At 43.0% G+C, this 26,147-nt stretch overlaps 1 protein-coding gene and 1 long non-coding RNA gene across 3 annotated transcripts in view; one reads left to right on the forward strand and one right to left on the reverse strand.

The window, feature by feature from the left end:
* Positions 1–14,326: 14,326 nt before the first annotated feature.
* On the reverse strand, positions 14,327–23,648 carry LOC110348375 (uncharacterized). Its single transcript, XR_002393580.2, has 3 exons — positions 21,068–23,648; positions 17,229–17,310; positions 14,327–16,269 (listed from the first exon to the last, which is right to left on the reverse strand). It is a non-coding gene; the product is annotated as an uncharacterized LOC110348375 (long non-coding RNA).
* A 1,747-nt stretch (positions 23,649–25,395) lies between these two features.
* Positions 25,396–26,147, forward strand: part of Gipc2 (GIPC PDZ domain containing family member 2) — a 438,776-nt gene continuing 438,024 nt past the window's right edge. Inside the window, exon 1 of one of the 2 annotated variants that reach the window (XM_004841397.3) lies at positions 25,396–25,851. In XM_004841397.3, coding sequence (XP_004841454.1) covers positions 25,621–25,851 — 231 coding nt within the window. In that variant the 5' untranslated portion in view covers positions 25,396–25,620. The remainder of the gene's footprint in view (positions 25,852–26,147) is intronic. The other variant, XM_087212959.1, reaches the window with a different exon arrangement.

Raw genomic sequence — 26,147 nt, forward strand, 5'->3', positions numbered from 1 at the left:
AGCAGGGGAAGGGGAAAAAAAATAAGAACCAAGATACTCATGTAATGGTACAAGATCCCAATGATGAATGTAACTGTATTTTATACATAAAATGTACCAATAAACTCAATGAAAAAAAATGAAATATCTAGGAATCAATCCAACAAAAGAAGCAAAAGACCTCTACATTGAGAACTACAGCACTCTGAAAAAGGAGATCAAAGAGGATATAAGAAAATGGAAAGACATCCCTTGTTCCTGGGTAGGAAGAACCAATATAGCAAATATGGCCACACTTCCAAAACTGCTATATAGATTTAATGCAATGCCGATTGAAATTCCAACAATACATTTCACCGAACAAGAGAAACCAATCTAAAAATTCATTTGGAACAAGAAGAGACCTACAATAGCAAAAGCAATTCTAAGCAACAGAGACAAGGCAGGGGGTAACACAATCCCCAACTTGAAACTATACTATAAAGCTACTGTGATAAAAACAGCATGGTCCCAGCAAAGATACAGACCTGAGGATCAGTGGAATAGGTTAGAAGATGCAATAACAACTCCAGACATGCTCAGCCACCTCATCTTTGACAAAGGAGCCAACCACCCTCTTTGGAGGAAAGATAGCCTCTTTAATAAATGGTGTTGGAAAAACTGGATTTCAACCTGCCAAAGATTAAATCTAGATCCATAACTATCACCATGCACTAAACTAAGATCGAAGTGGATTAAAGATCTAAATATTAAAACAGAAACACTAAGTTAGGTAGAACTCTCGAAGACATTCACATAGGAAAATACTTTATGAACAAAACCTCAGTAGCATGGGAATTAACACAAATAATCAACAACTATCAACAACTGGGATCTCAGCTTATTAAAAAGCTTCTGCACTGCAAGAGAAACTACCAACAGAACTAAGAGACAACCTAAAATGTGGGAAAAATTTTTTACCAGGTATACTTTTGACAAAGGACTACTATCTAGAATATATAAAGAACTTAAAAAAATCAGACCCCCCAAATTTATTTTTTTAAAAATTCTTTTATTGGTACATTTTAGGTATACAATACATTTACATTTATCATTTGGTGCTTGTACCTGTACATGATGTATCTTGGTTCTTATTTTTTCCCCATTCCCTGTCCTTCCTTCACCCTCTCCACCCTTCCCTATTTACATAGATTTTGTTTCCATTTTTTTTCTTTTCTCATATTTTTTCCTTTCCCTTCTTCCCTTTCCCCTTCCCCTCCCACCACTCCTACCCCTTTGGACCTTTTCTTCCTATTTCAAATTATCAATTATTCATTTTAATCTTTTTAATCCTTATTTACACTTTCAGTTTCTCACACTAGAGAAACTATTCGGTATTTACACGTGTGTCCTATTTATTTCACTTAAGAGTATGGTTCAATATGCATCCATTTAGCTATAAATATCTCTAGTTTCTCATTCTTTATGGCTGAGTAGTACCCCATTTCATTAAAAAGAAACACATCATCTTTATCCAGTTACCAGTTGATGGGCACTTGGGCTGTTTTCAAGCTTTAGCTATCGCAAACGGTGCTGCTATAAACATGGGTGCACATATATTGCTGTGGTTTGATTCTTTTAATTCTTTTGAGAAGATACCCAGCAGGGGAATAGCTGGGTCAAATGGGACCTCCAGCCCTAGTTCTTTGAGGTATCTCCATACTGATACCCACAGTGGTTGCACCAGTCTGCACTACCACCAACAATGGAGAAGGGTTCCTTTCTCTCCACACCCCCGTCAGCATTTGCTATTGGTTGATTTCTTGATAGCAGCCATACTTTCTGGGGTGAGGTGGAATCTCAGTGTTGTTTTCATCTGCATCTCTTGAATGACCAGTGATGTTGAACATTTTTTCATATATTTATTTGCTGCTTTTACTTCTTTGAGAAATGTCTGTTCATTTCAGATGCCCATTTTTGAATTGGAGAACCCTCGAATTTAAAGACCCAATTCAAAAACAAAATGACAACAAAACAGTGTACTGTAGTCTTAGAGGGTACTGATTGGCCCTAGCATGTTTTTAGTTGCCCCTATTTTATTTATTGATGTTGAATTAATAGTAAATTTTAAATTCATCTTATTTAAATCACGAGAGTACTTTTATTTTAAACTTTATCTTCCTTTCAGCCTTTCTGAGCTGAATTGCATAGCTGTTCTTGCATAACTGTAAGTTTTGAAGGACTACAGCTCCTGAGAGGCGAAGTACTCAATATTTATCTGTCATTCCTACAAGAAAAACCACCAGCCGCTGATGTGGAGAAGAACCTAGAGCAAGGTCACTGACTGCTTGCTAGCAGGAGCGTTTTGTTCAACAGGAGCATCTTGCTTGGCCGGCTGGGCAGTTTCTCAACCACTTGTTAATTAGGCTGTTTCCAGGCCAGGCAGGTCGGGTTACACAGAGGTGCTCAGTGGTGGCTCTGGCTCCTCCCGCCTTGGCCTCCCCTCCAACAGCGTCTGGTTAGGTGACCCGGACTCCAGCTCCTCACTCTTGCCTATTATTAGCCTTTCTTGGAAGCAAGTTGGTGAAAATGCTCCTGCTTGTTTATTTTTAGGAAATTGTCACTTGAATGGTTACCATGGATAGAATGAAATTAATATATGTGGTTGGACTCAGTAGATGGCTTAGAAGTGACTACTCTCCTCTTATTTCAAGGACTATTAATGTCTTGGAGGCTAAATAAATGGTATGCTTGGCCAGGGATGGAGCTCAGCAGCACTGTGCCTGCCTGGCAGGCATGAGGTCCCGAGTTCCATCCCCCATACAAAAACAAACAAACAAACAAACACCAATGACAAACAAATCGTATCCTTAATCTTGTTTTTTTTGGTCTTTGGACAGGTCATTTAACCTAAAATTTAGTTTCATATATATATTTTTCATTAAGTTTATTGGTACATTTTAGGTATACAATACAGTTACAGTCATCATTGGGATCTTGTACCTTTACATGATGCATCTTGGTTCTTATTTTTTCCCAATTCCTCTGCCTTCCCTTCACCCCTTCTACCCTTCCCTATTTACAAAGACTTTGTTTCCATTTTTTCCTTTTCTCATATTTTTTCTTTTCCCTTCTTTCCTTTCCCCTACCCCTCCCACTTCCCCTATTCCTTTAGATGTTTTCTTCCTATTTCACAATATCAATTATACATTTTGATCCTTATTTACACTTTTAGTTTTTCACACCAGAGAAACTATTTGACATTTATACATGTGGTTCCTATTTATTTCACTTAAGAGTATGGTCTCAATGTGCATCCATTTAGCTAGTTTCTCATTCTTTATGGGAGAATACTACTCTATTTTATAAAAAAAACCCCACATCCTCTTTATCCTGCCTCCAGTTGATGGGGAAGTGGGCTGCTTTCAAGTTTTAGCTATTACAAACTATGCCACTATAAACATGGGTGTGCATATGTATCACTGTGGTATGATGCTTTTCATTCTTTTGGGAAGATACCCAGCAGAGGAATAGCTGGGTCAAATGGGACCTCTAGCCCTAGTTCTTTGAGGTATCTCCATATTGATTTCCACAGTGGCTGCACCAGTCTGCACTCTCACCAACAATGAAGAAGGGTTCCTTTTTCCCCACAATCCTGTCAGCATTTGTTATTGGTTGATATCTTGATAGCAGCCATTCTTTCTGGGGTGAGGTAGAATCTTAGTGTTGTTTTCATTTGCATCTCTCGAATGACCAGTGATGTTGAACATTTTTTCATATGTTTATTTGCTGCTTTTACTTCTTTGTCTGAGAAATGTCTGTTCATTTCAGATGCCCATTTTTTAATCAGGTCCTTAAATTTGGGGGGTCTGACTTCTTCTTTATATATTCTAGATAGTAGCCCTTTGTCTGAGGTGCAGCTGCTAAAAGTTTTTTCCCAGATTGTAGGTTGTCTCTTAGCTCTGTTGGTGGTTTCTCTTGCAGTGCAGAAGTTTTTGAATAAGATGAGATCCCAGTTGTTGATTCTTTGTGCTAGTTCCCGTGCTACTGAGGTTTTGTTCATAGTCTTTTCCTATGCCAATGTCTTTGAGAGTTCTACCTAACTTATCTTCCAGCAAGTTTAGTGTTTCTGTTTTAATATTTAGATTTTTAATCCACTTCAATTTTAGTTTAGTGCATGGTGATAGGTATGAGTCTAGTTTTAATCTTTGGCAGGTTGAAATCCAGTTTTTCCAACTCCATTTGTTAAATAGGCTATCTTTCTTCCACTGAGGATGATTGGCTCCTTTGTCAAAGATGAGGTGGCTGAGTATGTCTGGAGTTGTTTCTGCATTCCACTGAGCCTTAGGTCTGTTTTTTTGCCATTACCATGCTGGGTTTTGTTTGTTTGTTTGTTTGTTTTGGTACCGGGGATCGAACTCTGGTCTTTGCACTTGCGCAACAGGCAGTGAAACCAATGAGCTAAATCCCTGGCCCACCATGCTGTTTCTTAACACAGTAACTTCATAGTATAGTTTCAAGTTGGGGAGTGTGATACCCTCTTCCATGTCTCTGTTGTGTAGAATTGCTTTTGCTATTCTAGGTCTCTTCTTGTTCCAAATGAATTTTTTGGATTGTTTTCTCTTGTTCTGTGAAATATACTTTTGGGATTTCAATCGGGATTGTTTTGAATCTGTATAGCAGTTTTGGAAGTATGGCCATTTTTACTATATTGGTTCTTCCTACCCAGGAACAGGGGATGTTTTTCCATTTTCTTATATCCTCTTCGATCTCTTTTTTCAGAATGCTGTAGTTCTCAATGTAGAGGTCTTTTGCTTCCTTTGTTGGATCGATTCCTAGATATTTCATTTTTTGGGTGCTATTGTGAAAGGAATTGTTTCCCTAATTTCTCTCTCAATGAGTCTGCTATTTGTGTATAAGAAGGCTATTGATTTTTGAGTGTTGACTTTGTATCCAGCTACCCTACTGAATCTGTCAATTCAGTGTAGAAGTCTTTCGGCGGAGTTTTTTGGGACTTCTATGTAAAGTATCATATCGTCAGCAAATAATGACAGTTTAACTTCTTCCTTTCTTATCTTTATTCCTTTTCTTTCTCTTTTCTAATTGCTTTGGCTAGTGTTTCCAGAACTGTATTGAACAGGAGTGGTGATAGTGGGCATCCTTGTCTTGTTTCTGATTTTAGTGTGAAAGTTTTCAGTTTTTGACCAATAAGTATGATGTTGGCTGTTGGTTTTTCATAGATAGCCTTTATCAAGTTGAGATAAAGACCTTCTATTCCAATTTTCTGTAGGATTTTTATCATGAATAGGTGTTGAATTTTGTCAAATGCCTTTTATGCGTCTATTGAGATGATCATTGGTTTTTGTCCTTGGCTCTGTTAATATAGTGTATTACATTTATTGATTTATGAATATTGAACCATCCTTGCATCCCTGGGATAAATATGACTTGGTCAGGGGGTATGATTTTCTTGATGACCCTCTGTATTCTTTTTGCCAGTATCTCGTTGAGGAGATTGGCCTGTAGTTCTCTTTTTCTCTTAATCTTAAAAACAATTTTTACTGAGTCACATATAATGGTTTTTTTTTTTTGGTACCAGGGATCGAACTCGGGTCCTTGTGCTTGCACAGCAGGCAGTGAAACCACTGAGCTAATCCCGGCCCTTATAATGTTGTATAGTCTGTCTGGCTTCATATATACATAAGTGTGTTATACACACATATAATTCCTCTTGATGGAAAATAGGGGAAGAAAAAACTGTGACTTGTTACTTTTTAATAACGGCTAACTAGAAGGCCAAGGCAGGAGGATTGCTGTGAGTTTGAGGCCAGCTTGGGCTACACAGTGAGGTCAAGGGCAGCCTGGACTACACAGGGAGACCCTGTCTCAAAACAAACAAACAAGGCTGCCTGTGGTGCTGCTCACACCATGTAACCCAGTACTCTGGAAGTCAGGGGGAGGGTGTGTGTATTCCAGCCCAGCCTGCTTTTTAAAATTAGTACATGTTTGTGATACACAATGCTTATATTCATTGTGGGAGTCCATACAAGTACGTGGCACATTTTAATTATTTTTCCATTCCCTTCCCTTCTCTCCTCCCACCTCCCTCCATCTCTAGGTCCCCTTTCCATCTGAGAAAGATGTATCTCCCCACTTCTTATTATCTATCTTTTATTTTACTTTATATATAATTTGTGTTTCTCATATAAGAGAAGCCATATGATATTTAAGCTTGTGTGTCTGATTCATTTCACTTAATATTATGGTCTCAAGGTGCATCCATTTTCTCACACATGAGTCAAGTTTATCCTTCTTTATAGCAGAGTAGTGCTGTACTACATGTAAATACCACAATTTCTTTATCCATTCATCCATAGATTTTATATATATATATATATATATATATATATATATGCTGCTTCTAAGATTTAGCTATTATGAGTTGTGCTGTTATGAACATGGGTATGCATGGATTATAGTAATATGATGTCTTTAACTCTTTCCCGAAGCCACCTACAGGGGAATAGCTGGGTCAAATGGGATTTCTAGCTTTACTTTAGCAATGGGCTGAATTGTTCTGTGGAAGCCTCTGGTGTGGCTGACTTGGGCATGCCACAGGGGACCTGGTTGTGAGTGGGGTTTTTTTGGTACCGGGGATCAAACTCAGGACCTTGCACTTGTGAGGTAGGCGCTGGAACCACTGAGCTAAAAGACCATCTCTTTCCCACAGGTTAAACTCTACTAACTGTTGACTGATTGTTCTGCTGTTTCAGCAATGCTTGGGCCAGAAATTACTCCACAAACAGCACCTTTGGGGTCCTTTGAAAGGATGATTCTGAAAATTCGGAGGTTTGCTGAGACTTACCTCGGGAGCCAGGCTCCTCCCAGCGCCCCAAGTCTCCTCCTGCCACCCTGCATGGAACCCCTGCCCGGGGCTAGGGCAAGGGCTCATGGGCCCTGGAAATCCCTAAGTCCCACTGACGGGGTAAAGAAGGGGTTCCCGCCCTCCTAGATGCACCAGAACTGTTACTCAGCCACAGGTAGGCAGGAGGGGAATGCCCTGTCCAGAAGTTGGCCTTTTGGCTGGATTCTAATTCCCCCTGCTGGACACATGGCCTGGGCAGCATTGAGCGCTCCCTACTGAGTTGGAGGGATGCAAGGTTTCTTTTTTTTAAGGTACTGGACAATGAACCCAAGGCCTTCACACCAAGCTACATCCCAGTTCATTTATAATTTTTTTAGATTTTGACAGAGGGTCTCACTAAATTGCTGAGGCTGGGCTCACATTTCTGTTTTGTTTCATTTTGAGACAGGGTCTCCTTAGGCTGGCCTTGAACTCAACATGTAGCCCAGGCTGGTGTGGAACTCAAGGTGATCCTCCTGCCTCAGCTTGCCAGAGTAGCGGGATTACAGGCCTGCACCACCATGCCCAGCTGTGGAATGGGTCTCTGTTCAGATACTGTAGTCTACCATTGTTCTTATCAAATTTCAGGGAGTTTCTAGAATGTTTCCTCATTTGCTGTTTGCCTTTGGGACTATTTCCAGAGACTACTTTGATTCATTCATTCATTCATTCATTCATTTTTTGTGTCAGGGCCTCCCACATGCCAAGCATGTGCTTCATCCCAGCCCTATTTCCAGAGGTTTCAAATGGTTGCTTTTAAAAATAATCCTCACCAGTTTCACTCCAGAGTGTATCTGCAGAGCTCCTCAAACTGCCTTATACCTGAGCCTCATAAAAAGTAAATGCTAACATAAAAATTTGCTTTTTGAAGGGGTGATAGTCCTATATAATATTTTTTAGTTGTTCATATTTATGTAATTACTCTGCCTGTGTTAGTAATAATGTGTTCTAACAAACGTCTTTGGAGAAAGAAAATCAATATATATCTTTTTTATGAATAATTTTTTGCTCACTTTTGAAGGGTTAAGTTGAAATGATTAAATTGCATGCTAATCTAACAGTCCTGGAGAGCTGTGTACTTAAAATATGACCCATTTAAGAAGGAAGGCAACGTGATTTGTTGGAAAAAATAGTAATAGCAATCAGGTTTGCCAGTAACTAATATTTGTTACCTTAGGCAGAAGCTTTTCCTCATTGGTAAAATTAAAAATTTCATAAGATGATCTTTAATTCCTACATAGCTTCAAAATATTATATTCTAATAAGAATTAAAAATAGTGATTTTTAAAGAAAAATTAAAATTGAAGCCTTAGGATGTGGATCAGTGGTAGAATGTTTGCATAACAAAGGCCCTGGGTTCAATCCCCAGCTCTGCCACATGCCTGTAATCCCAGCACTCAAGAGGCTGAGGCAGGAGGATCACAAGTTTGAGACTAGCCTGGGCTACATAGTAAGACTCTGTCTCAAGAAACAAAAACAAAAAAAGTTCCATAAATAATTGGAATTTATGATAACTGATAAAGGTTTTTATTTAAAAAGCTATTATAAATCAAAGTAAAATAAAATTGACTTACTTTATTAAACCCCTTTTTTTTCAGTAGGAGGGGGATCAAACTCAGGACCTTTACATTAAACTACATCTTGAGCCCTCATTTTCATTTTTTATTTTATTTTATTTTATCTCACTAAATTGCTAAATTGCCCAGGATGGGCTTGAATTTGGAATCCTCCTGCTTCAGCCTCCTGGAGGGCTGGGATTATAGATGTGTACCACCACGTCCAATGTTTTTTTTTTTTTTACAACTCTTTGGCAGTAAGAATATATTTTACACTGTCATCTTACTGTTTACATTGTGTGTGAATTGTATATACTGTATTAGTTTGAACCATAAGAAATTGCAGACATTCAGTTTTTTCTATAAAAATGACAATATGAAATTAATATTTGATTATTTTTTCAGTTCTAGGGGTTGAGGTCAGCATTTCACATGTGCCAGGCAAAGTGTTCTACCCTGAGCTACATCTTCAGCCCAGATTATCTGATTTTTTTGACCTATGAAAATGATAATTTCATATGTATCTATGTACTTGAAATGAAAGTTTCATAAAACAATACCTATCCTGAGCAACTCTCATAGTTTTCATTTTATTCTGGTTCAATCATCTCTCTCTCTCTCTCTTTCTTTCTTTCTTTCTTGAAACAGCATCTCCCTATGTAGTTCAGGCTGGTCTTGAACTCACAGAGATCCTCCTGCCTCAACTTCCCCAAGTGGTGGGATTACAGGTGTGCACCACCATGTCCAGCTATTTTTTCTGATCGTGTTATGTTTGATGATCTACATTTGTGAAATAGCTCTACACTTTGAAAAACTCTCTAGGTATTTTTATAAGGACATAAATGTAACAATCGTTAAAGTTTAAAATGTCCCCCCCCCTTTTTTTTTGGTAGTGGGGATTGAACTCGGGTCCTTGCACTTGTGAGGCAGGTGGGGAACCACTGAGCTAAATCCCTGGCCCGTTTAAAATTTAAAATGATTGTCAATTTGTTTAAATTCTTATTAAAACTATTAACTGAAAGGTTTTTACTTATTATTTGATTATGGGAACAGCAATAGACAGAGCTAATTTTTGGCCATGAGACAAAGACTATTATTTTAATTTATAGATGAAGTTTATTCTCTTCAACATAAAGTAATTATGGATAGAATAGCAGATATGTATTAAATTTGGTACATTTGAAGCCCACATCAGCTGTCACAATAGCACTCAGAACTTCTTCAAAGTCTGTTATATATTATTTTAGCAAGCCTATATTAGTAACATTTTCTAAAAATTACATTTACAAACCACAGACTTTATGAAGATTTTACAGAGATGTGTGTTTCTAATAAACATCCAAATGTTTTAAAATGGGTGTGGTGGTGCACACCTGTAATCCCAGCACTCAGGAGGCTGAGGCAGGAGGATCACCGTGAGTTCAAGGCCAGCCTGGGGTACATAGTGAGTTCAAGGCCAGCCTGAACTACACAGTGAGACCGTCTCATCAAAACCAAAAAAAATTTTTTTGAATTAAGTGGTATATGTACATACATATATATAAATATAAATACATATGACATATATATTTTCCCCCAAAGTCAAAATATCTGAAAATGTTTTCAGAAAACTGAAAGGTGCTTTTTAAAGAAAAAAAATTAGATACTGGTTGATTAAATGTATTTGAAAGATACTAGATCTGTTAGGTAAATTATTATACACAGGAAGCACTTATAAGAGGGGATTTTTTATTTGTTTTTGAGACAAGGACTCACTATGGAGTCCAGGCTGGCCTTGAACTCACAGTGATCCTCCTGCCTCAGCCTCCCAAGTGCTGGGATCACAGGCATGCGGCACCAGGCCTGGCTCTGTATGTGGTTATTATAAAGAAGTCTGCTTCCTTTTATTTCCCATTCAGAACACAGAAATAAATCCTGGCTTCACTGATCACATTATTACCCCTTGTAAAGGCATTAGGAATCCTAGTTGCAGACTTTGGCTATGAGAATTTATCCATTGATTGTAATTACACATTTAGAAACAAGCTGATGAGACTGAGTGTCTGCAGCTTCTGGCTGAGCAGAGAAGCGCAGGATCTAGCAGGAAGGAGCAGAGGTCCTGGGAAGACCTGGGGCTTCTCGAGGGAAGAGCCCTGGGAGGTGCTCTGAGCTCTGCGTGTGACCCTGCCCCCCCCCCCCCCACTGCCTGCAGGGTGCCTGCCAACGTGGGGGGCAGTGCCCCAAGCTGCAGGTGCTGATAACCACAGTGGGCAGAAGCCTGGGTGGCAGGAGGAGTGAAAAGCAAGCCCGGGACAGACTAGGAGCTCTTGAGTTTTCAGTCTTCCTCCTCTTTCCTTCCTGAAGCCCTTGGGCCAGTGAATCACTTTTCCCAGTGAGGCTGCTCACTAAGGATTTAAGTTAAATCTCTGAAAAGGCGTTGGAATGGATGAGCAGCAAGCCAGAAGGGCCAGCGAGCTCAGGGGTGACTGGGATTCTGTGGCCTTGGGGTCACAGCCTCCTGAGCACCGAACTCACTGATTCAGCTAAGCCTTTATCTGCCTTAGCAGCTGCAGATGGAGGGGTTGGAAGGGAACAAGCAGACCAGGCCTGGGCTTCCGCTTCTTCACCAGCTTGGCCTGAGTTGGGCCTGGTGTGGCCTGGGTCACTTCTGTTTAACAACAAATACCTTATTCCGTGTTTCACCCTTTAGATTTGGCTGAACCAAGTACCACTCAGTCCCCAGGAGGAGCTGTGGCTGCAGAATCACTTGGCGTCCCTCGAGGGGGTGCTTGGTTGCCACCAGAACCCATTAGTGAATGCGGAGCAGGTTTTCAAAGGGACCATGGTTGTTGGCAGAAAGGCTATGCTCTTCCTCCAAAATACTAATGCACCCTAGTTCTTCCACTAGCCTTGGGATCCAAAATATTCCCCAGAAAGGTGTGTTGTGTTGAAGGCTTGGGTTCTGATGGAGTTTGGGGAAGTGATTAGATAATGAGGGAATAATAATTTGGTGGCATTATTGGAAGTAATGGAAATTTAGGAGCTGGCCTAGCTGGAGGAAGTAGGGGATGGGGGAGTGGGGGGAATGCCTGGTTTATCTTTTCTCAAGGTCTTTCCCTGGCCCTCTGCTTCCTGCCACCATGAGGTGAGCAGCCTTCCTCTCCCATGCCCTTCCGCCATGATACTTCTGCTGTGGAACCAGCCAACCATGGACTGAAATGAAACGGTGAGCCAAAGTAAACCTTCCTTTCTTTCAATTGTCTTTCTCAAGTATTTTTCACAGAGACAAAAAACTGATTTAACAGTATTGAGATTTGTCAGTGGCTCTATAGAACTATGTTTGCCACAATACCTCAGGTACCCTTGAGCTGAAATTTTGAAAAACGAACAGGGCGTCTCCTAGGCTGCCATGTTGGAAAGTGCTTGCCTGGAGTGCTGAGAGCAAAGGGTGCAGTGCATGGGAAACGCCTGCACTTCCCCAGGGTTAAATATAGAACTGGATTGGGGAGCGAGACTGAGGAATAGGTGGGGGCCAGCGGTGTTCGCCCACTCTCTCAAGGTGTTTGTGTTTTATTTTACCAGCCAGGGGGTCCCAAACCTTAGTGTGCCTCAGAGTCGCCCGGAGGCTTGCTGAGCCGTGGACAGTGGGGCCTGAGAACCGACACGAATAAAAGTTAGCAGATGATGCCGATGCTGCTGGTCTAGGAAGCACACTTTGCCACAACTGCTACAAGCAACGGGAAATAAACAATGTTAAACAGGAAATAACACAGACAGGTCCAAGTTTACTGAGTGTTACGGTTTGGGTCTAGATGTCCGGCCAAAGCCTCACGTGGTCATAGGCTGGATCTAGAGTGTGTGAAGCTGGAATTGATTCATGATGCAATGCTAGGCTCAAGGGCACTAGGATTAAGGGTGTGAGTGCTACCACCCTAAGTAGTCTGCATAAGATAAAAGGGGCAGGGAGACACTGTTAAAACCTCTCCTGTTACCTTTGCTGCCTCGTGTCCCCCAAGTTGTTTCTCCTCTACCTTGCCTGTTTGCCATCCCTGTCTTGGAGCCAGCCGACTACGGACTGAAACCTCTATGAGCTGTAAGGCAAATAAACCCCTTCCCTTTTAACTTTGGGTGTCGGGTGTTTTGCCTCAGCAAGAGAAAAGTAATAACACACTAAGGTTCCTCACAGGCAGGGGAGTGGCAGGTGGATGGGAAACAGCGGAGAAGAATGGAGGCCGATAGGAAACAATGTGGCAGAGTTAGGAGACTAAAGGGCTTGAGTTAAAGTTAGCAATAAAATGGGGGAATGGGGGAAAAATAGCTCATTTCAATAAGTGTTTGGCGCTAAATGTCTTATACCATACCTAAATACTCTGTCTTGATTTTTGAAATTTCTTTGCAGTACCGACGATTCAACCCAAGGCCTTCACATTGAGCTACATCCCCAGCCCTTTTCCGCTCGGTGATCTGCTGTGGGCATTAACGACATCATCGGTTATTGTAAACTACTAAAAATAAATCCAAACTTCTTCCTAGTACTTATGGACATTTATAATCTGGTTACCAACCTGCTTTTTCAGATTAATTTATTAAAATTTTTTAAATTTAAAATTTATTTTTGTGCAGTACAGGGGATTGGACCGTCACACTGCTTTTTCAGATTTATATAATGAAACTGCGGAGCCGGGTGTGGTGGTGCACACCTGTGATCCCAGCATTCTAGGAGGCTGAGGCAGGAGGATTGCAAGTTCGAGCCCAGCCTGGGCCATAGTGATTTAGTGCTGGGAATGCAGCTCAATGTGATGGTCCTGGGTTCAATCGCTAGGCTGACAAAAACCAAAAACATCTCCAGGCACATTTGCAAAATAAGCCATGAAATTTATGTTTTACCTCTGGGGAAAGAAAGGCACCACAATTTTTCTCTTTGTGCAGTTCTTACTTGACTTCTGTGTCAAAATTAAGGCATAGCTCACACGTGAGACAACCTGGTTTCCAAGCTTTTCCTCATCCTGTTTATTTTCTTCTAGAGTTTATAATCTGCCTTGTATAGATTAGGCATTCTTGAAAGTTGACTGTTTTTGGGGGGGTTGTCTTGAAGACTGAAATTGAACCTGGAGCCTTTGCACTGAGCTACGTCATCAAGACAGGGTCTGGTAATTTGCTAACTTGTTCAGTTTGTGAATCCTCCTGCCTCAGCCCTCCCAGAGTGCTGGGATGATAAATGTGTGCCACCATGGCCAGCGAAAGTTGACTTTTGCCCCCAGAATCTAGGTCAGTCCTGATATGAAACAATTTTTCCTTTAGTGTTTGTTGGGTTGAATTTATGCTAAATAAATAGTAAATGCTTTATGGAATTTTTAAACACTTTTACTTAAGAAAAGTGTTCAAGGAGGCAGATAATACAAAATGTTTTTGTAACAAAATAAAGTGGAACAATTTGAGTAGAATGTTCTGAATTAAAGAAGCATTAAATACAATGTATTATGAAGATTGATTATTTTCCAGTTTATAACTTGAAAAACTCATTTGCCAAGTAACTATACTTCCGGACCTGATTTAATAAACAGATAAAAATGTGATTAGCATATCAATTATTGAAATTTCTTCTTATACTTTTAAATGAGTGGATTGCAAGTGTCTTAAACATTTTTCTTATAACTAATACTCACTATTTAAACCAACTTTTCTGAATCCAAAACGTTTGGAATATACTGTTCTGATTCCTGATCTTGATGTTGTTGTTTGTTGTTTTAATTATTTATTTATTTTTGGTACCAGGGATGGAACTCGGGACCTTGTGCGTGGCAGACGGATGTTGCACTGCTGAGCTACATCCCTGGCCCTTGATGTTGTTGTTTGTTTTTTAGGAGAGTCTCAATATGTATTCTAGGGTGGCCTTGAACTCACTATGTAGCCCAGGTTGGCACTGAACTTGCAGCAATCCTCCTGCCTCAGCCTCCTAAGTGCGGGGTTCACAGGTATGTATCACTGTGCTTGGCCTGATTTCTTATAGTGAGTAACTTGTACACCATGTTCAGATGGCCTTTTTAAAAAATAGTATAACATTTGTTGGTACATTTTAGGCATACAAATAATAACACTCATCACAGTGAATCTGTACCTATGCATGGTGCATCCCACCCCTTTTTTCCATGCTCCCCCCAACCCCTTCCCGCCATGTACAGAAGCTTTGTTTCCATTTTTTTCCTTCTATTTTCACTTTTTTTCTTGTCCCTTCCTTCCTCCCTCCTCCCTTTTCCCCTCCCCATTTGAACGCTTTCTTCCCATTTATCTCAGTCCTTATTTCCACTTTCAGTTTCTCACACTAGAGAAAGAATGCAATATTTAAACAAGTGTGTCCGATTTATTTCACTTAAGAGTAAGGTCTCAAGGTCCATCCATTTAGCTATAAATGTCTGAAGCTCGTCCTTCTTTATGGCAGAGTAGTATTCCATTGTATAAAAAAGCAAAATCTTCTTTATCCACTTGTTGATTGACAGGCATTTGGGCTGTTTCCAAGATTTAGCTATTACAAACTGTGCTGCTATAAACATGGGTGCACATATTGTTGTTTGTTTTTTGTGGTGGGGGGATGGAACTCAGGACCTTGTGCTTGCAAGGCAGGCGGGGGAACCACTGAGCTAAATCCCTGGCCCCAGATGCTTTTAATTCTTTTGGGAAGATACCGAGAAGAGGAATAACTGGGTCAGATGGAACCTCTAGTTTTTGCTTTTTGAGAAATCTCCACACTGATTTCCACAGCGGTTACATGAGTCTACACTCCCACCAGCAGTGGAGCAGGGTTCCTTTTTCCCCACAGCCCCTCCAGCATTTGTTATTGGTTGATTTTGTGGGGTTTTTTTGGTACCGGGGATTGAATTCAGGACCTTGTGCTTTCGAGGCAGGCGGCGGAACCACTGAGCTAAATCCCTGGCTGTTACTGGTTGATTTCTCTTTTTTTTGGTTGATTTCTTGATAGCAGCCATTCTTTCTGGAGTGAAATGGAATCTCCGTGTTGTTTTGATTTGCATTTCAGGACTAGTGATACTGAACATTTTTTCATACATTTATTTATTTTTTTGGTACTTTGGGATTGAACTTGGGTCCTTGCACTTGTGAGGCAGGTGGCAGAACCACTGAGCTAAGTCACCAGCCACTTCATATATTTATTTGCTGTTTCTACTTCTTCATCAGAGAAGTGTCTTTTTATTTCAGATGGCCATTTTTGGATTGGGTCTTTAAATTGGGGGAGTCTTATTTTTTTGAGTTCTTTATATGTTCTAGATAATAGTCCTTTGGTGAATAGCTGATACATTTTTTTCCATTTTTTCTCTTCACTCTTTAGTAAAGCTTTTTAATAAGATGAGGTCCCAGTTGTCGATTCTTTGTAGTATTTCCCATGCAGTTTGGGTTTTGTTCATGAAGTCCTTGCCTACTCCTAAGACCTTAAGCGTTCTACCTATTCTCTCTTCCATCAGATTTAGTGTTTCTGTCTTAGTATTTAGCACTTTCACTTTTAGGTTAGTGTGTGGTGAAAGATATGGGTCTAGTTTCAATCTTTGGCATGTGGAAAGCCAGTTTTTTCAGCACCATATATTAAAGAGGCTACCTTTCTTCCACTGAAGGTGTGTGGCTCCTTTGTCAAAGATGAGGTGGCTGAGTATGTCTGGAGTTGTTTCTGCATCTTCTAGTCTTCCACTGATCCTTAGGTCTGTTCTTTTGCCAGTAGCATGCTGGTTTTTTGGTACCAGTGATCAAACTCAGGACCTTGCACCCTTATCATGTTGTTTTTATCACAGTAGCTTTGTAGTATAATTTCAGGCCAGAAATTGTGATTCCCCCTGCCTTGCCTTTGTTGTCCAGAATAGAGATGGCCTGTTTTCAGAGTTGAAGAGTACAGTGAAATATGACATGTGAACACCATTTCCAAGCGCAGAACGTGTATTTGATTCTAAAGATACTACAGGATCTTGGCATATGTAATTTTCATATGAATGTGTATTATGCAGGAAGAACCAACTCTTTCCTTCTTTTCTCCCCTCTCTGGCCCTCCCCCTTCCTTCTCCCCGCTTTATTTCCAGTGCTGGAGATTGAATCCAGGGCCTTGCACATGCTAGGCAAGTACTCCAACACTGACCTACATACCCACTCCCTTTTTAAAAATTTCTCACTTTGAGCCAGGCCCTCATTGGGTTGCCCAAACTGGCCTTGAACTTATTTATGATCCTCCTCCCTCAGTCTCCCAAGTGCTGAGATTACAGGCATCCACCACCACAATAACTAATATTTCTTAATCATTTACTATGTGCTAGCTACTTTCTCACTTGATCTACAAATCCTCATATTATCCATATGATGTAAAAACCTTTAAGTACAAAATATTAGCCAAGGGAGGCTGAAAGAATTATTCAAGATCAAAGTCAAGTACTATGAAACAACACGATGACTTCAGAGAGTTCTCCTAATCCAAATTCATGTTTTTATTTGGTATTCTGAACAATTTACCTAAATTATAATCATTGTGGAAAGTATAAGAAGTGATGCATCTTTGAACAGATCCTATAATTTTCCCTTATTACAGGACCCTCCCCTCCAACACTTTTTGGGAAATAAAGTCTCGCTATGTAGTTCAGACTGGCCTTGAACTCACTATGTAGCCCAGGCTGGCTTTGAACTCACAGTGATCCTCCTGCCTCAGCCTACCAAGTACTGGGAATACAGGTGTGCACCACCACACCGGCATGATTTTTTCCTTTTTAAAAAAAGTATATAAACTCACCTTTTAAATTTGTTTAGTTGACTTGGGAAAGAAAAGTAGAAAGCAGGGTGCTTACCTAGCTTCCATTTGGAGTTTCAGGTTGCCCACAGCCAGCATTCTCTTCATCGTACTTGGCAGATACTCCTTGAGTTCTGCCTCTGTCAAAATGACAGCAAAACTTGAATTCTGTTATCTTGAATTACTGAGGTTATATTATAAGGGTGAGTTTTTAGGTCAAATTCTATTTTTAAAAACTTACTGGGTAAATTCAGTGTTCTAAAATTAATTACCAAATGTAGCAGAGTATTTTTGGGTAACACTGGTATAGTTTTCCCAGTGAAACCATGGAACCAAACGAAAAATATTTGGCCATATTTGAGAGCCTGTCGTGTGCATTTATTTCAAGTTTCTAGTGGACCAGTGGAGGAAATCATCTCGCCTCCAGCTAATGACCCTCAGGTGTTGCCAGGGTTTTAGTTTTTCTAGCAAATCCATAAGAATCCAGCTCAGATTTCATATTTTTGGCCTCTCACGTAATTATTTAAAAATTTCTACTCTACTATTGTTTCTTTTTTGTCATCACTATATCTTGACCTTAAAATAACTGTAATAAATATTTTCAGAAGTTGTACTTTTTTTTTTTTGATATCGAGGATTGAACCCAGAACCTTTGCACTGAGCTACATCCCCAGCCCTTTCAAAAACTTCTATTTTTAAATTTTTTTAAAATTTATGTTTTATGTTTTGGATACCGGGGATTGAACTTGGGTCCTTGCGCTTGCGAGGCAGGTGGCGGAACCACTGAGATAAATCCCCGGCCCTATTTTTTTACTTTTGAGATTAGATCTCACTAAATTGCCCAAGATGGGCTTCTACTTGTGATGTTCCTGCCTCAGTCACCCAGAGTGCTGGGATTATGGGCCACCATGCCTGGCAGGTTGTTCTTTTTATTTTTTAATTAATCGATTTATTGTTTTGAGATAGGATCTCACTATGGAAGGTTATTCTTATGGCCTGGAAGGTTATTCTTTTTATAGAAAATATTTATTTTACTTGATCTACTGTTTTGGGCCTGTATAAAGGAGATTATTTGCCCAACTCTAAAAGAGTCATCGAAGGCTCATCAAAGGTGTGATCGAAAAATGTGATGAATGTTTAAATTTTCAAAAATTTTATTACAGTAAAAGACACGCTGGCATCAGTCCCCTCAGAATTCCCTCCATCACTTTCAACACATTCCTCCCATCATTCTTGCCACCTTCTGGAGCAGTTCTGGACGTCCTCTTTCCAGAGTATCTTTAGTTGTGCTATCACAGATGCCATGCTGTCTTGAGTCCATTCAAAGCATTTCCCTTTCATGGTCATTTTGACTTTGGGGAGGAGCCAGGAGTCACAAGGAGCCAGATCCAGTGAATGAGGTGGGTGAGGGCCCACAGCAAAGTCTTCATGAGCTGGCCTTTCCGCTGGATGGCACTTGACAGCAGCACTCACTGTATTTATCATAAAACCGGTCATGAAAGAGGCTTCCAGAACTGCTTCAGAAAGTGATGAGGACAATGGCATAAGTGTGCTAGAAGTGAGGCGAAGTATTTTGAGGGGGGTTAAGGGTAACATGTCTTTTACTGTAATACATTTAAAAAATTTAAACATTCACTGTATATTCTGATCACCCCTTGTGTGCATACCATGACTATTTTCAGTTTGTTTACAGATCTTGAATGATTAGAACATGTGACCTTTAACTGAGTGTGGTGATGAAAGCCTATAATCCCAGCACACAGGAGGCTGAGGCAGGAGTATTGCCAGGAGTTTGAGGCCAGCCTGGGCTACATAGTGAGTTCAAGGCCAGCCTGAACTGCATAGTGAGACTCTGTATTACAAGCAAAGGAAAGCAAAACAAAGATACGTGGCCTTTTGAGTGTTGCTGCTCTCTAAGCCTCCTGTAGCTTTTCCATGTTTATGTTATGGTCAGATTAGTTTATTGCTCACATTTGTTCTCGCCTCCTTAGTGTTTTACTTACTGTGGCCTTGGAGGCTCAGAGTAGTTTGGACTTCCGGCCAGCACATCGCTGCCGGTCTGCACGGATGGGCTGCTCGGGACACGCAGCAGGGGCTCAGTGCCTGGAAAGCACCATTTGTTCTTACTGGCTGTGACCTTCATTCTTCACACTGGCGCTTTGTCTACCTTTTCTCTCTCTGTTTTCCAGTTTCCCATTCCCAGTTATTTTAATGATTTTTTTCTGTGTCAGCCAGGAGTTCTTTCCTCCCCCGTTTGCCATCTTCAGTGGCTCATCGTTGCCACGAAACTCTACACACCCTATATTTAGTCCCAAGAAAACTATGCAGGTTTAATGAATCTTGTGCTTAATTTCTCCGGAGGATTTGCTTACTGGACACATACGGGGCTGAGGGGAGACCGGGGAGAGAGGGGTGTGAGTCTTCCTAACGTTACACACTGTAATTACAGAGACATTTGCTGGGAAGAGTGTTAAAAAATCCATCTTATGATTCATTTGATGGCTATGTTTTTTCTTGTTTGTTTGTCTTGAGGCAGGGTCTCACTATGTAGTTCATGTTGGCCTTGAACTCACTGCAATCCTCCTGCCTCAGCCTCCCAAGTGCCAGGATTATAGATGTGTGCCACCACACTTGGCCTACCCGTTCTTTTTTTGTTTTTTTTGGTACCGGGGATCAAACTTGGGTCTTTGTGCTTGTGCAGCAGGCGGCCAAACCACTGAGCTAAATCCCCAGCCCCCTGTTTTCTTATAAACAAGCTAATACTGCTTTTGCCAGATGTGTAAGGTTGTACTATTAATTTAATTTTAGAATTTTAAAAACAACCATCTTGTATTTGATTTTACAGTTGATAGTTTAATGCTATTAGAAACACCAAACACTAGTGAATAGAAATCTTGTACATTGACACCCTGGGTTGAACTATTAAATCTAGGTGTAAAGGGAAGACCTAACACTTTTTTCTCTGCCACAGTGCTGGGGATCGAACCCAGGGCCTCACGCATGCTAGGCAAGTGCTCTACTGCTGAGCTTTACTCCTAGACAGTATTTTTGATTAACTGTATTTAATTCATTGTCATAGGTAGTAGCGAAGGTCAATTTATGTTATCCTGTCATATTTAGTGATATCCATTACACATATACCACTATGTGAGACTCTCAACAGGATACCAGAGAGGAATAGGAACTGATTTCTACCATCAGGAACTGTCTAGCTGGATTTAACAACCTGCCATGTATGAAAAAAGTCAGGGTATATGCCAATACCAAGCTTTGTTGTAAAGAACTGGTTTTTTGTTTGTTTTTGTGTTTTTTGAGACAGGATCTCTAGCTCAGGCTGGACTTGAACTCATGGCAATCCTGCTGCTTCAGCCTCTCGAGTGCTGGGATTACAGGTGTGCACCACCATGCGTGGGCACCAGCACATGTGGCCTGATTTCACATTTAGAGTTCTCTGACTCATCAGAGTTCTAGCCTGGAATTCAGGGACATGGGAAGAAACGTGTCTCCAGAGGCCTGCAATGAGCCCTTTCTTTTCCTACACTGCTATGTCTTGTGAACCTCTCTCTCCACTTTGCACTGAAGGCTGGCACAGGAGTGCTGGCTGCCTGGTGCCTGGGAAAGCTATGCAGAGTCCAGGAGCAGGCTGGGGACCATGTGGACTCCTGCCCTGTGGACTCACCATCTGGGACTCTGTGAGACTGAAGGAGGACGGAGCAGGAACCTCTTCTGCCTGGGGATATGGATAATAATTGGCCAAGGTATTTATTTCCCCAGATGATTTTTTTTTTTTGGGTACCATGGATTGAACTTCGGACCTTCCACTTTTGAGGCAGGCGGCATAACCACTGAGCTAAATCCCCAGCCCCCCAATCCCTTTATTAAACCATCACTACATACCTTAATTTTGGTGAACCATTTATCTCCTCCTGCGATCTCTCCATGCAGTTGATTCTTTCAGTAAAGTATTACATCAAAGGTGAACTTGCTGTAGGTCTTGTGGAACACTTTCACTTGCTAGGCAAGGAAAAAATAAGACTTAGAAATTTAAAAGATTTCAAAGAATACAAAAGCCAAAATTACCACTCTTGCTAATAGTTTCACCATTTTCTTTTGATATTTTGACACAGCTCAAAAGCATTCTGGAGATTTTTCTTAATTTTACATCCTCCTGTATCCCCTCATATATTCCCATACATTGGTAATGTACCTGTCATGTACCTTATGATGTCACTTTTCTTCCTACTTTTTTTTAACCAAACTTCTCTGAGGTTTTGTTGTTGTTTGGTGTTAGAGATGGAATCTTGAGCATTACAGATGCTGGGAAAATGCTTTGCCACTGAGTTACACTCCAAACCCTTTTTATTTTGAGACATGATCTTGCTAACCTGACCCCTGACTAGCTTCAAACTTGCCATCCTTCTGTCTGAGCCTCCAAAGTAGCTGGGAATACAGGCATATGTCACTGAGCCAGGAGATGAGGGCAGGGCCTGTCAATCACAGAGATCCAGGAGACATGCACCCAAGCCCTGCACCTGGAACCAATCAGAAAGTGCTATCTTCAATTCTTATCTCGAGAACTCAAGCGGCTTTTGGATAGGACAGCCTAGATCTGACCTCAGCCTGAGGAATGGAGGATACAAATATGGCCGCCATGAAGCTCTTGGCTCTCAGCCTGTAGAGGGCCCTACTGTGTCTACATTTAATTGGTCCACACTCTGCAGAGGATGTTTCTTTTCCTACCTTTAATAAATGTCAAAATCAAAATAATCACACTTATTTTGTCCAATCTTTGTTCAGGACGAGGACCTAGAAGAATCTCTAAACAGAGTCCCCAGCACCCCAAAACCTGGTAACACCAACCACTCCCGCCTCGCTCTGAGCTCTTTATTTACACAAATCTTTCACTAGACCAGAATGCGCCATTTCCATAGATTTTTCTTTACTCTCTCATTAGCCCAAGACAAGGTAATTCCATTTGGTGCAGTAGCAATCACAGCTCCACGTCAAACTCAAGCCCGAGACCCTGGGCAGCGTCAGACTCGCTCCTTTGCACGAATCAGAATGTTTGCAGTGTTCTTTTGCTGTCACAGAAACACCAAACATAAATTTTAAAGTTCTCCTAAAGAATTCACAGACTCTTCTCTCCTCCCCCAGGATATCTGCTAACCTGAACCAAGAAACATGTATTTGAGGACCGAACTGATGGGAGCGAGGGGGGAAAGGAAGAAGGTGGGTGTGGCGACCCAGGGGCATCGGACCTGGCCCCTGAGTGCGCAGGGTTCGCCCACTTCTGCCCGAACACAGACAGCAAACAGCATCCATTCAGGAGAAAGGGACAGGTCAGGCTTGCTGGGTCTCAGTTTGAGCTTCCTGTACAACACTCCCTTCCCTTTGGATGGAGCTGTCCATCTGTGACCAATAGTGTAGGCAAAGCCAAGACAGACGATGCCTCGATGCATCATTCAGAGAGAACACGTGGCCTGAGAAGAGACAGCCAGGGAAGTGGCCTTGGTGACCACACCTCCTGGAGAGTCACGGGGAGTGAAGGTGTGTGGAGTAAGGGTAAGGAAGCCAAAAGAGGGAAAAAATTCAAAAACGAAATAGTCATTGCGGTCAGGCACACCTAGGAGTTCAAGTTAGATAAAGACTGAGAAGTTAGTTATATTTGGGGATTAAGAGGTACTGTTTAAGCCGAGCATGGTGGTGAATACCTATAATCCTACCACTCTGGGAGGCTGAGACAGGAGGATTGCAAATTCAATCTTAGCCCGGGCAATTTAGCAACTTAGTGAGACCCTGTCTCAAAATAAAAAAGGGCTGAGGCCGTAGCTCAGTGCAAAGGCCCTGAGTTCATCCCCTGTATGGCAAATAAAAAAAGAAAAGAAAAAAAGAGGCATTGTCCACGGCAAGCACAATTTCAGTAGAGTGCCAGGGCAAAATCTAATCATGTGGAGTCCAAAAGCAAAGAGGTGAGGAAGTGCAAGCTCATAACGCAAGACTTGCTTTGTTGTGTTTGTGTGGGGGGGGAGCCAGAGGGAACGGGTGAGGGTAGAGGACTTGAAAATAGCAGAATAATGTTAACCATCTGTGGCACCAAGTGGGACGGAAGAAGAGTCAATAATAGGTCGTTTAAAAATAGAGATCTTTCGGGGCATGGTGGTGCATGCCTGTGATCCCAGAACCTGGGAGGCTGAGGTAGGAGGATCTTCGTGAGTTTGAGGCCAGCCTGGGCTACACAGTGAGACCCTGACTAAAAAACCCATAAAAAACAAAACCGAAACAAAACAGATCCTTCAGGAGTGGAGGGATGAGCTCAAGGGCTAAATGTAGGTTATTATTATTATTATTGGTACCGGGGATCGAACTTGGGTCCTTGAGCTTGTCAAGGGCTAACTGAAGGATTTCTCCTGAGGTGGATAGAGCGGCAGACCGCTGTGAGAACTCAGGGAGCTCCACCTCACTGGGAGAGGTCTCCGTGTTCCCTGTGGGAAAGGAGGCGGGTTCCTCCCAAGCAAGAGAAAGGCAGGGGTGGCACAAATGACTTGGGAGTGTTGGACCCGGGAGAGAAGGCTGCCTAGCCGGAAGCAGGAAAGGAGCCTGGAGAGGTGCTGGGCCTGTTTGTGACTGACTTCCACTAGACTAAGGCAGGGCCCACCCTCTGAGTGGGCGTGACCCACCAATCAGGAGATCACAGGCGGAACAGGGTTTCCAAGGCTTCAACCTGGGACCAATCAGAAAGGGCTATCTTTCTGGTGCAAAGTCGCATAGGTTTTGGATAGGCTGGACTAGATCTGACCTCATCCTGGAGAATGAGGGCTACAAAAGACTGCAGCTTTTGACCGCGTGGCCTCTGTGATCTTGCTTTGTGTGGCTGGCTCTCACGATGCAGAGTGTTCTTCCTTTCCTAGCCTTAATACATGTAAAACCTCCCTACCTTTTGTAGTTCTTGTCCAGTTCTTTTCTCAGGACACCAAGGACCTGGAAAGAGGCTACAGAACCCGAGAATCCGGTAACATGACTGCGACACTGTCACCAGTCAGGGTCCGAGGAAGTTCCTGAAGCTGAGGAGGGGAACCGAACCCACCCTTTTGGTAGGATAGGTTTGCAGGCTCACTGACTGCCATCACAAAGTGTTCAGTAAGAGGCACAGGAAGGATTTGTTTGGCAGAAATCGACAGGTACACACTCAAAGAGATAGTGTATTGGGCTGCAAGACAGAGCCGCTTATTTCCCCGGAACTGGGACCATTTATGCTTCTCCTGAGGGATAGAGACCCTGGGAAAAGGTGGCCCACCCCCTAGAGGGTGCTGGCCCACTTCACAGGTTGGGCCAGGGTTTTTTTTTTTAATGAATAATTTAAGTGTTCTTTGAATGCTCTCAATTCCTTTATCATAGGATCAGGTTCCTGCTCTTTACTTTTTCAATTAAGCTAATTTATGGACTTTTAGTATTCCTGAGGAATTTGGGGTGTGAGGTGGGTTTAGAGGGAAAGAGGCCTAAGTTTCATAAGGGAATGGGGCCATGGATCGCCTTGGGGGATTGCAGGCGGCTCCCCGAAGCTCCAGTTCCTTTTTTTGTTGCTGTTTTGAGGCAGGATGTTGCTATGTAGCCCGGGTTGGCCTTCAACTCTCAGCCATCCTCCTGCCTCAGCCTCTTAGTACCGGGATTACAGGCGTGTGCCACGATGCTGGACTTAGCTGCAGACTTTTTAAAAGTACAATTTTTGGTTATTATTTCCTAGCCTCCTCCTACCTATCTTTTTTTTCTTCTCACCTACCTCAGCACCAATTCCAAGTTCGCCGGTTCTGCCTCCCCTTGGGGCCTGCAGGGTGTAGGTGCGGGAAGGCAGGGACAGGTCGAGTTGTGGTTATACTGTATCTCCAACAGGGAGAGGCAGCTTCGCAAAGGGGAAGGATACCGAGAGACGACGGAGGGAGGAGGGAGGGGAAGCGGGACGTAAAGAGAATTGAGATGTTTTGTCAGTGTACCAACTCTCCACGAGGCATGTAAACATTACTGCCAACACGTACCAATAAAAATTAAAAAAATCTCTGTCTCCAAAGGTCCAGACCTTGGGACACAAAAGGCGCGTGGACCAGTCGCGCGTGAGTGCCTGCACGGATTTCTGGAGCGCACAGGGCCCGGGCTGCCGTTCAGCACCCACCGCCCTCCCCGCCCTCACGGAAGCCCAGCCTTGAGGACGAGGAGCGGGCGGGAGCTGGGGCCGGACCAGCAGGTTGCAGAGCCGCCCGGGCACGGAGGGAGCTGCCCGGGGCCGTTGGCCGGGACCTTCGCCCCGGGAGAGGAGGCGGGCGGACCGGGTCCTCCCACTGTCGCGGAGGCGGCCCTGCCATTGGCCGCGGGCGCTTTACCTGCGGGAGCCCGGCGTAAAGTCCGCGGCGCAGGTGGCCCGGGCGGCGCAGGTGGCCCCACGCCCTCGGCCAGGCAGGATGCCCCTGGGGCGGCTCAGGAGGAAGAAGGCCAAGGGCAAGGAGGCCGCCCGGCTGGTGGGGGCCGAGCCGCCCACAGCGCCCGCGCCGCCCGCACCCCCCACGCCACCCGCGCTCGTTTTCCACGCGCAGCTGGCGCACGGCAGCGCCACGGGCCGCGTGCAGGGCTTCACCAGCGTCGCCGAGCTGTACGCGCAGATCGGGGCCGCCTTCGACCTCCCGCCCTCCGAGGTGAGGCCAGGGTCGGGCGGGCTAGGGGTCCGAACTGCCGAACCCGGGCGCGCAGGGCGTGGCTCCCGCGAGGCGACGGGAGGCGAAAGGGTGAATCCCAGTCTCGGGGCTGCGAGATCCCGGCTCGGCTCGGGAAGCGGGGCAGGCGGCATTTCGGGGCTCGCTCGGGGGATCCCTGGTGCCGCCGTCCGAGCCGAGCGCCCTCCCTACCCAGGACCCTGCGGGGCGAGGAGCGCCCGGACCCACCAGGACTTCGCCTTCCCGCGTTTTCTGCCTCTGTCCGGGGTTGGGGTGGG

This window comes from Heterocephalus glaber, unplaced genomic scaffold, assembly GCF_053883595.1.
Source record: "Heterocephalus glaber isolate CG9 unplaced genomic scaffold, H.glaber_assembly_v1.0 deba00001442, whole genome shotgun sequence".
NCBI classification, from domain to species: Eukaryota; Metazoa; Chordata; class Mammalia; order Rodentia; family Bathyergidae; genus Heterocephalus; species Heterocephalus glaber.